Raw genomic sequence first — 13,452 nt, 5'->3', positions numbered from 1 at the left:
CGTAGAATTGTATCAAATCATTCTCACATTCTTATCAGTGATCCCGATCAATATGCCCCGTAGAATTGCTAACAAACCATTGTCACATTCTTATCAGTGATCCCCAATCAATATGCCCCGTAGCATTGTATCAAATCATTTTCACATTCGTATCAGTGATCACTGATCAATATGCCCCGTAGAATTGCTAACAAATCATTCTCACATTCTTATCAGTGATCCCGATCAATATGCCCCGTAGAATTGCTAACAAATCATTCTCACATTCCTATCAGTGATCCCCGATCAATATGCCCCTTAGAATTGCTAACAAATCATTCTCACATTCTTATCAGTGATCCCCGATCAATATGCCCCGTAGAATTGTATCAAATCATTCTCACATTCTTATCAGTGATCCCGATCAATATGCCCCGTAGAATTGCTAACAAATCATTCTCACATTCTTATCAGTGATCCCCGATCAATATGCCCTGTAGAATTGCTAACAAATCATTCTCACATTCTTATCAGTGATCCCTGATCAATATGCCCCGTAGAATTGCTAGCAAATCATTCTCACATTCGTATCAGTGATCCCTGATCAATATGCCCTGTAGAATTGTATCAAATCATTCTCACATTCTTATCAGTGATCCCCGATCAATATGCCCTGTAAAATTGTATCAAATCATTCTCACATTCTTATCAGTGATCCCCGATCAATATGCCCCGTAGAATTGCTAACAAATCATTCTCACATTCTTATCAGTGATCCCCGATCAATATGCCCCGTAGAATTGCTAACAAATCATTCTCACATTCTTATCAGTGATCCCTGATCAATATGCCCCGTAGAATTGCTAACAAATCATTCTCACATTCTTATCAGTGATCCCGATCAATATGCCCCGTAGAATTGCTAACAAATCATTCTCACATTCTTATCAGTGATCCCCGATCAATATGCCCCGTAGAATTGCTAACAAATCATTCTCACATTCTTATCAGTGATCCCCGATCAATATGCCCCGTAGAATTGTATCAAATCATTCTCACATTCTTATCAGTGATCCCCGATCAATATGCCACGTAGAATTGTATCAAATCATTCTCACATTCTTATCAGTGATCCCCAATCAATATGCCCCGTAGAATTGCTAACAAATCATTCTCACATTCTTATCAGTGATCCCAGATCAATATGCCCTGTAGAATTGTATCAAATCATTCTCACATTCTTATCAGTGATCCCCGATCAATATGCCCCGTAGAATTGTATCAAATCATTCTCACATTCTTATCAGTGATCCCCGATCAATATGCCCCGTAGAATTGCTAACAAATCATTCTCACATTCTTATCAGTGATCCCCGATCAATATGCCCCGTAGAATTGCTAACAAATCATTCTCACATTCTTATCAGTGATCCCCGATCAATATGCCCTGTAGAATTGCTAACAAATCATTCTCACATTCTTATCAGTGATCCCCGATCAATATGCCCCGTAGAATTGCTAACAAATCATTCTCACAAATTTTTATCAGTGATCCCCGATCAATATGCCCCGTAGAATTGCTAACAAATCATTCTCACATTCTTATCAGTGATCCCCGATCAATATGCCACGTAGAATTGTATCAAATCATTCTCACATTCTTATCAGTGATCCCCAATCAATATGCCCCGTAGAATTGCTAACAAATCATTCTCACATTCTTATCAGTGATCCCAGATCAATATGCCCCGTAGAATTGTATCAAATCATTCTCACATTCTTATCAGTGATCCCCGATCAATATGCCCCGTAGAATTGCTAACAAATCATTCTCACATTCTTATCAGTGATCCCCGATCAATATGCCCCGTAGAATTGCTAACAAATCATTCTCACATTCTTATCAGTGATCCCCGATCAATATGCCCCTTAGAATTGCTAACAAATCATTCTCACATTCTTATCAGTGATCCCCAATCAATATGCCCCGTAGAATTGCTAACAAATCATTCTCACATTCTTATCAGTGATCCCCGATCAATATGCCCCGTAGAATTGCTAACAAATCATTCTCACATTCGTATCAGTGATCCCCAATCAATATGCCCCGTAGAATTGCTAACAAATCATTCTCACATTCTTATCAGTGATCCCCGATTAATATGCCCCTTAGAATTGCTAACAAATCATTCTCACATTCTTATCAGTGATCCCCGATCAATATGCCCCGTAGAATTGCTAACAAACCATTCTCACATTCTTATCAGTGATCCCCGATTAATATGCCCTGTAGAATTGCTAACAAATCATTCTCACATTCTTATCAGTGATCCCCGATCAATATGCCCCGTAGAATTGCTAACAAATCATTCTCACATTCTTATTAGTGATCCTCGATTAATATGCCCCTTAGAATTGCTAACAAATCATTCTCACATTCTTATCAGTGATCCCCGATCAATATGCCCCGTAGAATTGCTAACAAATCATTCTCACATTCTTATCAGTGATCCCCGATCAATATGCCCCATAGAATTGTATCAAATCATTTTCACATTCTTATCAGTGATCCCCGATCAATATGCCCTGTAGAATTGTATCAAATCATTCTCACATTCTTATCAGTGATCCCCGATCAATATGCCCCGTAGAATTGTATCAAATCATTCTCACATTCTTATCAGTGATCCCCGATCAATATGCCCCGTAGAATTGCTAACAAATCATTCTCACATTCTTATCAGTGATCCCCGATCAATATGCCCCGTAGAATTGTATCAAATCATTCTCACATTCTTATCAGTGATCCCCGATCAATATGCCCCGTAGAATTGCTAACAAATCATTCTCACATTCTTATCAGTGATCCCCGATCAATATGCCCCGTAGAATTGCTAACAAATCATTCTCACATTCTTATCAGTGATCCCCGATCAATATGCCCCGTAGAATTGTATCAAATCATTCTCACATTCTTATCAGTGATCCCCGATCAATATGCCCCGTAGAATTGCTAACAAATCATTCTCACATTCTTATCAGTGATCCCCGATCAATATGCCCCGTAGAATTGCTAACAAATCATTCTCACATTCTTATCAGTGATCCCCGATCAATATGCCCCTTAGAATTGTATCAAATCATTCTCACATTCTTATCAGTGATCCCCGATCAATATGCCCCGTAGAATTGCTAACAAATCTTTCTCACATTCTTATCAGTGATCCCCAATCAATATACCCCGTAGAATTGTATCAAATCATTCTCACATTCTTATCAGTGATCCCCGATCAATATGCCCCGTAGAATTGCTAACAAATCATTCTCACATTCTTATCAGTGATCCCCGATCAATATGCCCCGTAGAATTGCTAACAAATCATTCTCACATTCTTATCAGTGATCCCCGATCAATATGCCCCATAGAATTGCTAACAAATTATTCTCACATTCTTATCAGTGATCCCGATCAATATGCCCCGTAGAATTGTATCAAATCATTCTCACATTCTTATCAGTGATCCCCGATCAATATGCCCCTTAGAATTGCTAACAAATCATTGAACCAGGTTAAAACTGGGTACAAAATCTGAAGGGAAACCGAGATTAAACTACACAGTGCGCAAATATCAGAAAATGTAACTCCCATCATTCCCTCCGCAGGTCTGTACAATGGGCGTTTATTGAGCGTTCTTCCCTACACATCTCAAACAGAAGACACTGAGCAATGTTTGAGGACTCTCCAGGAGTGTGGGATCAATGTGAGTACAAGGACAGAGGTGTCAGTGCATGTAATGTCTGTATGTGATGTATTAATAATGCAGAGCTATTGTCACTACAACAGAGCGAATACAAGAAAGCGAGAAAGCGTTGGGAAAAACTGGGAGGAGCTTTATGAGAAAGAAAATACTGCTCACCAAATATAAACTGGCAACAGTAACCGTCCTTGTACAAGATACAAGTTAAAAAAATATTGTTTACTGTAAGGGGTTAAAAAAACATGTCCCCAGATTTTATTTTTAAAATCTGGTCACGTTACCTGACTAGACACTAATGGGTTAATTCTCTACTGGTCTCTGGGCTGGTGAGATTCTATAAAAATGCTTGCCAGCCCTTCTATTTCCCTGATGGAATTTAATAAAGCCTGAAAACAGAAGGTCTCGCTAAGGGTTCCCTATAATATAAATATTATAGGGGAAAAGGGAACACAACTATAGTAATGTATCCTTTGTATGTTTCTTTTTGTGCTTAAAGGGCCACTAAACCCAAAATCTTTCTTTCATGATTAAGATAGAACATACAAATTTAAACAACATTACAATTTACTTCTATTATTTATTTTGCTTCATTTTTTAGATATCCTTAATTGAAGAAAAAGCAATGCACATGGGTGAGCCAATCACATGAGGCTTCTATGTGCAGCAACTAATCAGCAGCTACTGAGCATATCTAGATATGCTTTTCAGCAATGAATATCAAGAGAATAAAACAAATTAGATAACAGAAGTAAATTAAAAAGATGTTTAAAATTGCATTCTCTTTCTAAATCATGAAAGAAAAAATATGGGTTTTATGTCCCTTTAAGAAGTGTAACAATTTGTTCATATTATATAAATACACATTTTTTTGCTTTTAAACAATTTTGTATGAAAAATGTTAAATTTATTTTAGATGGTAGTGTGACTTTTAAGAATGTGTAAAAGTAGGTACTGAAATGGTTAATAGTATTTAATGACCAGAGGGGACAGAGCTATTTCTGATGAAGTGCTGTGTGGGCATGAAACATTTTAGATGAGCACCTGACTGTTGTGCTGAAGCGCTAAATGTATTTTAAATGACACAATAAAATTATATTTTGCCCCTACAATCATCAATTGCAAAACAAACAGGCCAGGTCAAATACCGCTTATGTGTTTAATCCCTGCTTTGTTCCCCTCAAACAATAAAAACAAAACAAAAAAAAGGCTAAAAATGTAGAAAGCCAGGGCTTGCCTATCTTCTACAACCAGTTCAAGCAGCGTAACCAGCTCAAACACCTACATAAAAAAAGTTATTTCTTGATAAACTTATTCTTTGATTGAGAACTAGAATTCCTTTTTTTTAAACAACACAAGTAAAAATGTCAAACGTATATTATAACAACCCCCTACAAGCAACGCAGTACCCTTTCGGTTTTTAACACGCACGCATTACTCAAAGCCAAAGATACACATCTCTTATACGCGCTTTAGTAATAATGCCTCACGATAGGCCACTAATAAAATCAATCACCAGAAGATACCCCTACTGTAGTTTTTGACCAATCAAAATCTTAGAAAGATTACATACTTCTAAACATTCCAATTTAACATACTAGACCTACCCAACAAGGGCTGTCAAAATATGTTTCTATGAAAAAAGAGACAGAAAACAGATGCAAAGTAAAAATGGGAACAAGCAATATAACCCACCATAAAAATTCAAAGGGATAACAAAAAATAACAACAAAAGTCCAAATCCTCTCAATTGAGTTAGATGATCCAGATGTTTTCCAGAGGCCGCACTTCTTCTTTAGACACCAATATGTAGCGCAGTAAAACTACAAGAGTCCAAAACAAAGAAGCCGTCACATGGCCCAGATCGCACAACACCATGGAACCAGGTAGAGGAGTGATAAACAGAGACTGTAGAACTTCACTCCAATGAACGGAGTAGACTAAGCAATCACAGTGGAAAAAGTAGCCAGTGCTCAATAAAAGCTCCGTTTATTCAGTCATCTTAAAAACGAATACAAAACTGTGTGCAAAGCTCCAGTCTTATGCATTCCGGCTAGGATACCGTACCGAATACATAACCGTGTGCAAAGCTCCAGTCTTACGCGTTTCAGCTAGGATACCGTACCGAATACATAACCGTGTGCAAAGCTCCAGTCTTACGTGTTTCAGCTAGGATACCGTACCGAATACATAACCATGTGCAAAGCTCCAGTCTTATGCGTTTCAGCTAGGATACCGTACCGAATACATAACTGTGTGCAAAGCTCCAGTCTTACGTGTTTCAGCTAGGATACTGTACCCATTACATAACCGTGTGCAAAGCTCCAGTCTTATGCGTTTCGGCTAGGATACTGTACCGAATACATAACCGTGTGCAAAGCTCCAGTCTTACGCGTTCCGGCTAGGATACCGTAATCACAGTATCTCAGCTCACTAAACTCCCAACTTTTAGTTTAACAAGAACTGTTTTTAATAAACGCTTTAACTTTATGTGGAGTGTTTTAGCTCTTTGAGTGGGATCCCTTGTTTTTGTTGAACTGAATATCGAGAGTTTTGTGAGCTGAGACACTGTGATCGCTCAGTCTGCTCCATTCAGCACATTGGAGTGGATTGCTGTAACCTCTGTGAGTTTCATTTGTCACTCAGCTACCTTGTTCCATGTTGTTGTATGATATGTGCCATGTGACATTTTCTTTGTTTTGATCTCTAGTAAAAAAATGTGAGCTGAATGACAAGGGATTAGGGGGATAATGAAACAAGAGAGTAACTTCAGCTAAAAACAGAATTTGACAGCAAATAAAAACTTTGTATGTAGGATAGCTTTATGCTTATCTCAGGTATTTATTAGTATGTAAGATAGCCTTATGCTTATCCCAGACATTAATTAGTGCGTAGGATAGCCTTATGCTTACCCCAGGCATTAGTTAGTACATAGGTTAGCCTTATCCCAGTCATTAATTAGTGCGTAGGATAGCCTTATTCTTATCCCAGCCATTTATTAGTACGTAGGATAGGCTTATGCTTATCCCAGACATTAATTATTGTGTAGGATAGCCTTATGCTTACCCCAGGCATTAATTAGTATGTAGGATAGCCTTATGTTTATCCCAGACATTAATTAGTGCGTAGGATAGGCTTATGCTTATCCCAGACATTAATTATTGTGTAGGATAGCCTTATGCTTACCCCAGGCATTAGTTAGTACATAGGATAGTCTTATGCTTATCCCAGGCATTAGTTAGTATGTAGGATAGTCTTATGCTTATCCCAGGCATTAGTTAGTACATAGGATAGTCTTATGCTTACCCCAGGCATTAGTTAGTATGTAGGATAGTCTTATGCTTATCCCAGGCATTAGTTAGTATGTAGGATAGTCTTATGCTTATCCCAGGCATTAGTTAGTACATAGGATAGTCTTATGCTTACCCCAGGCATTAGTTAGTACATAGGATAGTCTTATGCTTACCCCAGGCATTAGTTAGTACATAGGATAGTCTTATGCTTATCCCAGGCATTAGTTAGTATGTAGGATAGTCTTATGCTTATCCCAGGCATTAGTTAGTATGTAGGATAGTCTTATGCTTATCCCAGGCATTAGTTAGTACATAGGATAGTCTTATGCTTATCCCAGGCATTAATTAGTATGTAGGATAGCCTTATGCTTATTCCAGGCATTAGTTAGTACATAGGATAGTCTTATGCTTATCCCAGGCATTAATTAGTATGTAGGATAGCCTTATGCTTATCCCAGGCATTAGTTAGTACATAGGATAGTCTTATGCTTATCCCAGGCATTAATTAGTATGTAGGATAGCCTTATGCTTATCCCAGGCATTAGTTAGTACGTAGGTTAGCCTTATGCTTATCCCAGGCATTAATTAGTATATAGAAAAAATAATAGAATATGGGAAGAGCTAATAAGCTAGGGTGTTAAATGACAAGGTTAGAGTGGTACAGATATATATTTTAACTATATTTAATTTTATGCAAAATATTCCCTATATGCAATAGATACAATAAAAAGATACAATAAAATAAGTTACTGAGCTCAATACGTAAACAAATGCTGTGGCCACAGCTGGAATCAATGGCAGCAAACATATTCTTATAGCATATGCATGAAATCCTATAATGGTGTTATGTAAAGTTCATCCACTTGCTAAATGAAACGTTCAAACGGAGTTGTATCCATCCATAAAAAATGTACAGTAACGAACTTGAGATATTACAGTGTGTAGTGATTTACTCCTACCAGACCTCCGTTTTTTTGCACAGTTTCAGCTTTTTTGTGAAACCTCAGTTCTTCCTTTGCCTGGTTACCGCTGAACACACATCACAATTATTCGGCATATCAGCGTCTCTCCTGGATTAACGGACTCCGATCATGTGACTAGTGGTAGAATTACGTGATCGCCGGCCTATCCGGGCAACTGGAAATGAGTAGAAGTGGTTTTGATTCGCTCTTTGCAGATGATTTACTTATGTTTGTTTCATCACCAGGAAAACATGTTAAGGAAATAATAGAAATATTAGATATGTATGGAGAGGTATCAGGCTACAAAATCAATTATTCTAAATCTAAAATCCTGTGGTTAAAGAAATCAAATATATCAATTTATAGAAACACAGAAATTGAGTTATCTGGGAATTTTTTTATCATCAAACCCAGCCAAATGGTATGAATTAAACATCATTACGGCTCTTCAACAAAATATAGAAATATTAAAACAATGGATCAATATGCCGCTTTCATTAACGGGCAGGGTGGCCATATTTAAAATGTTTATTTTACCCAGAATCCTCTACCCTATTAGAATGCTACCTATGTTGATTAAAGATGTAGATATCTGTAATTTTTTGAAAGAACTTCGGCATTTTCTGTGGAAAGGGAAGAAGCCGAGGATTAGACTAGAAAAACTATACCTCCCAACTTCTAAAGGGGGGTTGGCCCTCCCAAATTTAAAAAGTTATAACTACGCAGCTTTAGTAAGATACCCACTAGATTGGTTAACACATACGGATAATTTCTCGAACTGCAAAAGGAAGCAGTTGGTGCGCCTCTATCCCTGCCATTCATTCTGCATGCTCCAGATAGAGAACTTGGCACCAGAATTCGCACACATCCATTGTATAAAGACATTATAAGGGCGTGGAGGGGGGCAATAAAATTGGTGGGTCATGGCTATATGGTTACTAAACAATTGCCACTTTTGGGGAATCCCATATTCATTCCAGGTTTAAGTTATGAGGTATTCCATCGGTGGAGGCTTAAGAATATTGTATATATAAACCAACTAATTAACCCCCTATCACTACGCCCATATAACTTTAGGGAGTTTCAGCTCAAATATGAAGTGTTAACATCAGATAAGTTCTACTTCTTCCAGGCAAAACATTACTTGCTGCAAATGTTAGGTAAGGAACCAAGAATTGCTTATAGGCATATGATCTTAGATTGTCCAAGAATTAAAAAGGGTCTACTGTCCCTCCTATATGGCATATTGCAAGCTCCAGAGATGAAGAGAGTCATTGGAGAGTACACTAGTAGGTGGGGTAAATATAACCTTAGTACAAGTGTGATTATTTCTAAGAGATTTGGAGTAATTAAGAATATCACAAAGTCATCTAAATTCAGAGAATCTCATTTTAGGTTTATACATTTTGATTACATTACCCCAAGGAGGGCACAAAAATTGAATAATTTAATAGATAATAAGTGCGTAAAATGTGGGGAGGCTGATCCATCTATAATTCATATGGTGTTTGCATGTCCTAAGATTAGACAGCTGTGGGGTAAAATTGAGTATTTTCTATCTAAGGTAATAAGGAAGAAGATTCAATTATCGGGAGAAAACTCTATCTTCCTAAATAAGGAGGCAAATTGGGGGGTAAACACTAGATTTATTCAATGGGTTATAATTTTAACGAGATCTTTAATCTATACAAACTGGATCAATAACAAGATTCCTTCTATGGGAGCAGTTTAAAAAATATTAGTCAGACAAGCGTTCCTAGAGGCTTATGATACCAAATTTTACAGTAAAGGAAATATTTTGACCTAGAAGAACATATGGTTGGAATTTATTAAGTATATGGGGGAAGATGTTTTGTTAAACATATCACAGATAATTCCATTATCTGACAGGGGTGGGGTAGTTTTTTTTTTTCTTCTTGAGGTTGGGGGAGATGGAGAGGGGTCGGGAGTGGACAAGTTGTTTATATGGAATTTGTATCCATCTAGAATAATAAATTAATAATGTGAGGCCATTTAGTGGTCTGTTCAGAGGAAAGGAGAGTGAAGTGGAAAGAAGGGGGGGACGTGGATATTATGAGTCTATGATAGTTAAATAATTATTGGTTGTAATAATGTCACATATGATATTTTCAGCTTATTTTTCTACTCTGCTGTATATTTTATATGGTTTTTCAATAAAAATTTAAATAAAAAAAAAAAAACAGAAGTGGTTTTGAAAATGTACTGCAAATCCGTGAAAAGCAGTCTGAAGTTCATAGAATGTATTAGTGAAAGCTGAAGCTGTGCAAAAAAACGGAGGTCTGGTAGGAGTCAATCACTACACACTGTAATATCTCAAGTTCGTTACTGTACATTTTTTATGGATGGGTACAACTCCGTTTGAACGTTTCATTTAGCAAGTGGATGAACGTTACATAACACCAGTATAGGATTTCATGCATATGTTATAAGAATATGTTTGCTGCCATTGATTCCAGCTGTGGCCACAGCATTTATTTACGTATTGAGCTCAGTAACTTATTTTATTGTATCTTTTTATTGTATCTATTGCATACAGGGAGTGCAGAATTATTAGGCAAATGAGTATTTTGACCACATCATCCTCTTTATGCATGTTGTCTTACTCCAAGCTGTATAGGATCGAAAGCCTACTACCAATTAAGCATATTAGGTGATGTGCATCTCTGTAATGAGAAGGGGTGTGGTCTAATGACATCAACACCCTATATCATGTGTGCATAATTATTAGGCAACTTCCTTTCCTTTGGCAAAATGGGTCAAAAGAAGGACTTGACAGGCTCAGAAAAGTAAAAAATAGTGAGATATCTTGCAGAGGGATGCAGCACTCTTAAAATTGCAAAGCTTCTGAAGCGTGATCATCGAACAATCAAGCGTTTCATTCAAAATAGTCAACAGGGTCGCAAGAAGCGTGTGGAAAAACCAAGGCACAAAATAACTGCCCATGAACTGAGAAAAGTCAAGCGTGCAGCTGCCAAGATGCCACTTGCCACCAGTTTGGCCATATTTCAGAGTTGCAACATCACTGGAGTGCCCAAAAGCACAAGGTGTGCAATACTCAGAGACATGGCCAAGGTAAGAAAGGCTGAAAGACGACCACCACTGAACAAGACACACAAGCTGAAACGTCAAGACTGGGCCAAGAAATATCTCAAGACTGATTTTTCTAAGGTTTTATGGACTGATGAAATGAGAGTGAGTCTTGATGGGCCAGATGGATGGGCCCGTGGCTGGATTGGTAAAGGGCAGAGAGCTCCAGTCCGACTCAGACGCCAGCAAGGTGGAGGTGGAGTACTGGTTTGGGCTGGTATCATCAAAGATGAGCTTGTGGGGCCTTTTCGGGTTGAGGATGGAGTCAAGCTCAACTCCCAGTCCTACTGCCAGTTTCTGGAAGACACCTTCTTCAAGCAGTGGTACAGGAAGAAGTCTGCATCCTTCAAGAAAAACATGATTTTCATGCAGGACAATGCTCCATCACACGCGTCCAAGTACTCCACAGCGTGGCTGGCAAGAAAGGGTATAAAAGAAGAAAATCTAATGACATGGCCTCCTTGTTCACCTGATCTGAACCCCATTGAGAACCTGTGGTCCATCATCAAATGTGAGATTTACAAGGAGGGAAAACAGTACACCTCTCTGAACAGTGTCTGGGAGGCTGTGGTTGCTGCTGCACGCAATGTTGATGATGAACAGATCAAAACACTGACAGAATCCATGGATGGCAGGCTTTTGAGTGTCCTTGCAAAGAAAGGTGGCTATATTGGTCACTGATTTGTTTTTGTTTTGTTTTTGAATGTCAGAAATGTATATTTGTGAATGTTGAGATGTTATATTGGTTTCACTGGTAAAAATAAATAATTGAAATGGGTATATATTTGTTTTTTGTTAAGTTGCCTAATAATTATGCACAGTAATAGTCACCTGCACACACAGATATACCCCTAAAATAGCTATAACTAAAAACAAACTAAAAACTACTTCCAAAACTATCCAGCTTTGATATTAATGAGTTTCTTGGGTTCATTGAGAACATGGTTATTGTTCAATAATAAAATTAATCCTCAAAAATACAACTTGCCTAATAATTCTGCACTCCCTGTATAGGGAATATTTTGCATAAAATTAAGTATAGTTAAAAACATAATTTATGTAAGAACTTACCTGATAAATTCATTTCTTTCATATTAGCAAGAGTCCATGAGCTAGTGACGTATGGGATATACATTCCTACCAGGAGGGGCAAAGTTTCCCAAACCTTAAAATGCCTATAAATACACCCCTCACCACACCCACAATTCAGTTTAACGAATAGCCAAGAAGTGGGGTGATAAGAAAAAAGTGCGAAAGCATATAAAATAAGGAATTGGAATAATTGTGCTTTATACAAAAAAATCAAAACCACCACAAAAAAGGGCGGGCCTCATGGACTCTTGCTAATATGAAAGAAATGAATTTATCAGGTAAGTTCTTACATAAATTATGTTTTCTTTCATGTAATTAGCAAGAGTCCATGAGCTAGTGACGTATGGGATAATGATTACCCAAGATGTGGATCTTTCCACACAAGAGTCACTAGAGAGGGAGGGATAAAATAAAGACAGCCAATTCCTGCTGAAAACAATCCACACCCAGAATAAAATTTTAATGAAAAAACATAAGCAGGAGATTCAAACTGAAACCACTGCCTGAAGTACGTTTCTACCAAAAACTGCTTCAGAAGAAGAAAACACATCAAAATGGTAGAATTTAGTAAAAGTATGCAAAGAGGACCAAGTTGCTGTTTTGCAAATCTGATCAACCGAAGCTTCATTCTTAAACGCCCAGGAAGTAGAAACTGACCTAGTAGAATGAGCTGTAATCCTTTGAGGCGGAGTGTTACCCGACTCAACATAGGCATGATGAAATAAAGATTTCAACCAAGATGCCAAAGAAATGGCAGAAGCTTTCTGGTCTTTCTAGAACCGGAAAAGATGACAAATAGACTAGAAGTCTTTCGGAAAGACTTAGTAGCTTCAACATAATATTACAAAGCTCTAACAGCATCCAAAGAATGCAATGATTTCTCCTTAGAATTCATAGGATTAGGACATAATGAAGGAACCACAATTTCTCTACTAATGTTGTTAGAATTCACAACCTTAGGTAAAAAATTCAAAAGAAGTTCGCAGCACCGCCTTATCCTGATGCAAAATCAGAAAAGGAGACTCACAAAAAAGAGTAGATAATTCAGAGACTCTTCTGGCAGAAGAGATGGCCAAAAGAAACAAAACTTTCCAAGAAAGTAATATAACGACCAAAGAATGCAAGGGTTCAAAAGGAGAAGCTTGAAGAGCCCCCAGAACCAAATTCAAACTCCAAAGAGGAGAAATTGACTTAATGACAGGTTTTATACGAACCAAAGCTTGTACAAAACAATGAATATCAGGAAGATTAGCAATCCTTCTG

At 37.6% G+C, this 13,452-nt stretch overlaps 1 protein-coding gene across 2 annotated transcripts in view; it reads left to right on the top strand.

Annotated features, from left to right (window-relative positions):
* TMEM268 (transmembrane protein 268) overlaps positions 1 to 13,452 on the top strand; it is a 79,527-nt gene that overhangs the window by 32,859 nt on the left and 33,216 nt on the right. For both annotated transcript variants that reach the window (XM_053696025.1, XM_053696024.1), the window contains exon 3: positions 3,643 to 3,740. In XM_053696025.1, the coding sequence (XP_053552000.1) occupies positions 3,643 to 3,740 (98 nt within the window). The remainder of the gene's footprint in view (positions 1 to 3,642; positions 3,741 to 13,452) is intronic.

This window comes from Bombina bombina, chromosome 12 (assembly GCF_027579735.1).
Source record: "Bombina bombina isolate aBomBom1 chromosome 12, aBomBom1.pri, whole genome shotgun sequence".
Taxonomy (NCBI): Eukaryota; Metazoa; Chordata; class Amphibia; order Anura; family Bombinatoridae; genus Bombina; species Bombina bombina.
Note: the sequence above shows the minus strand (reverse complement) of the source record. Positions and strands in the feature narration are given on the sequence as shown.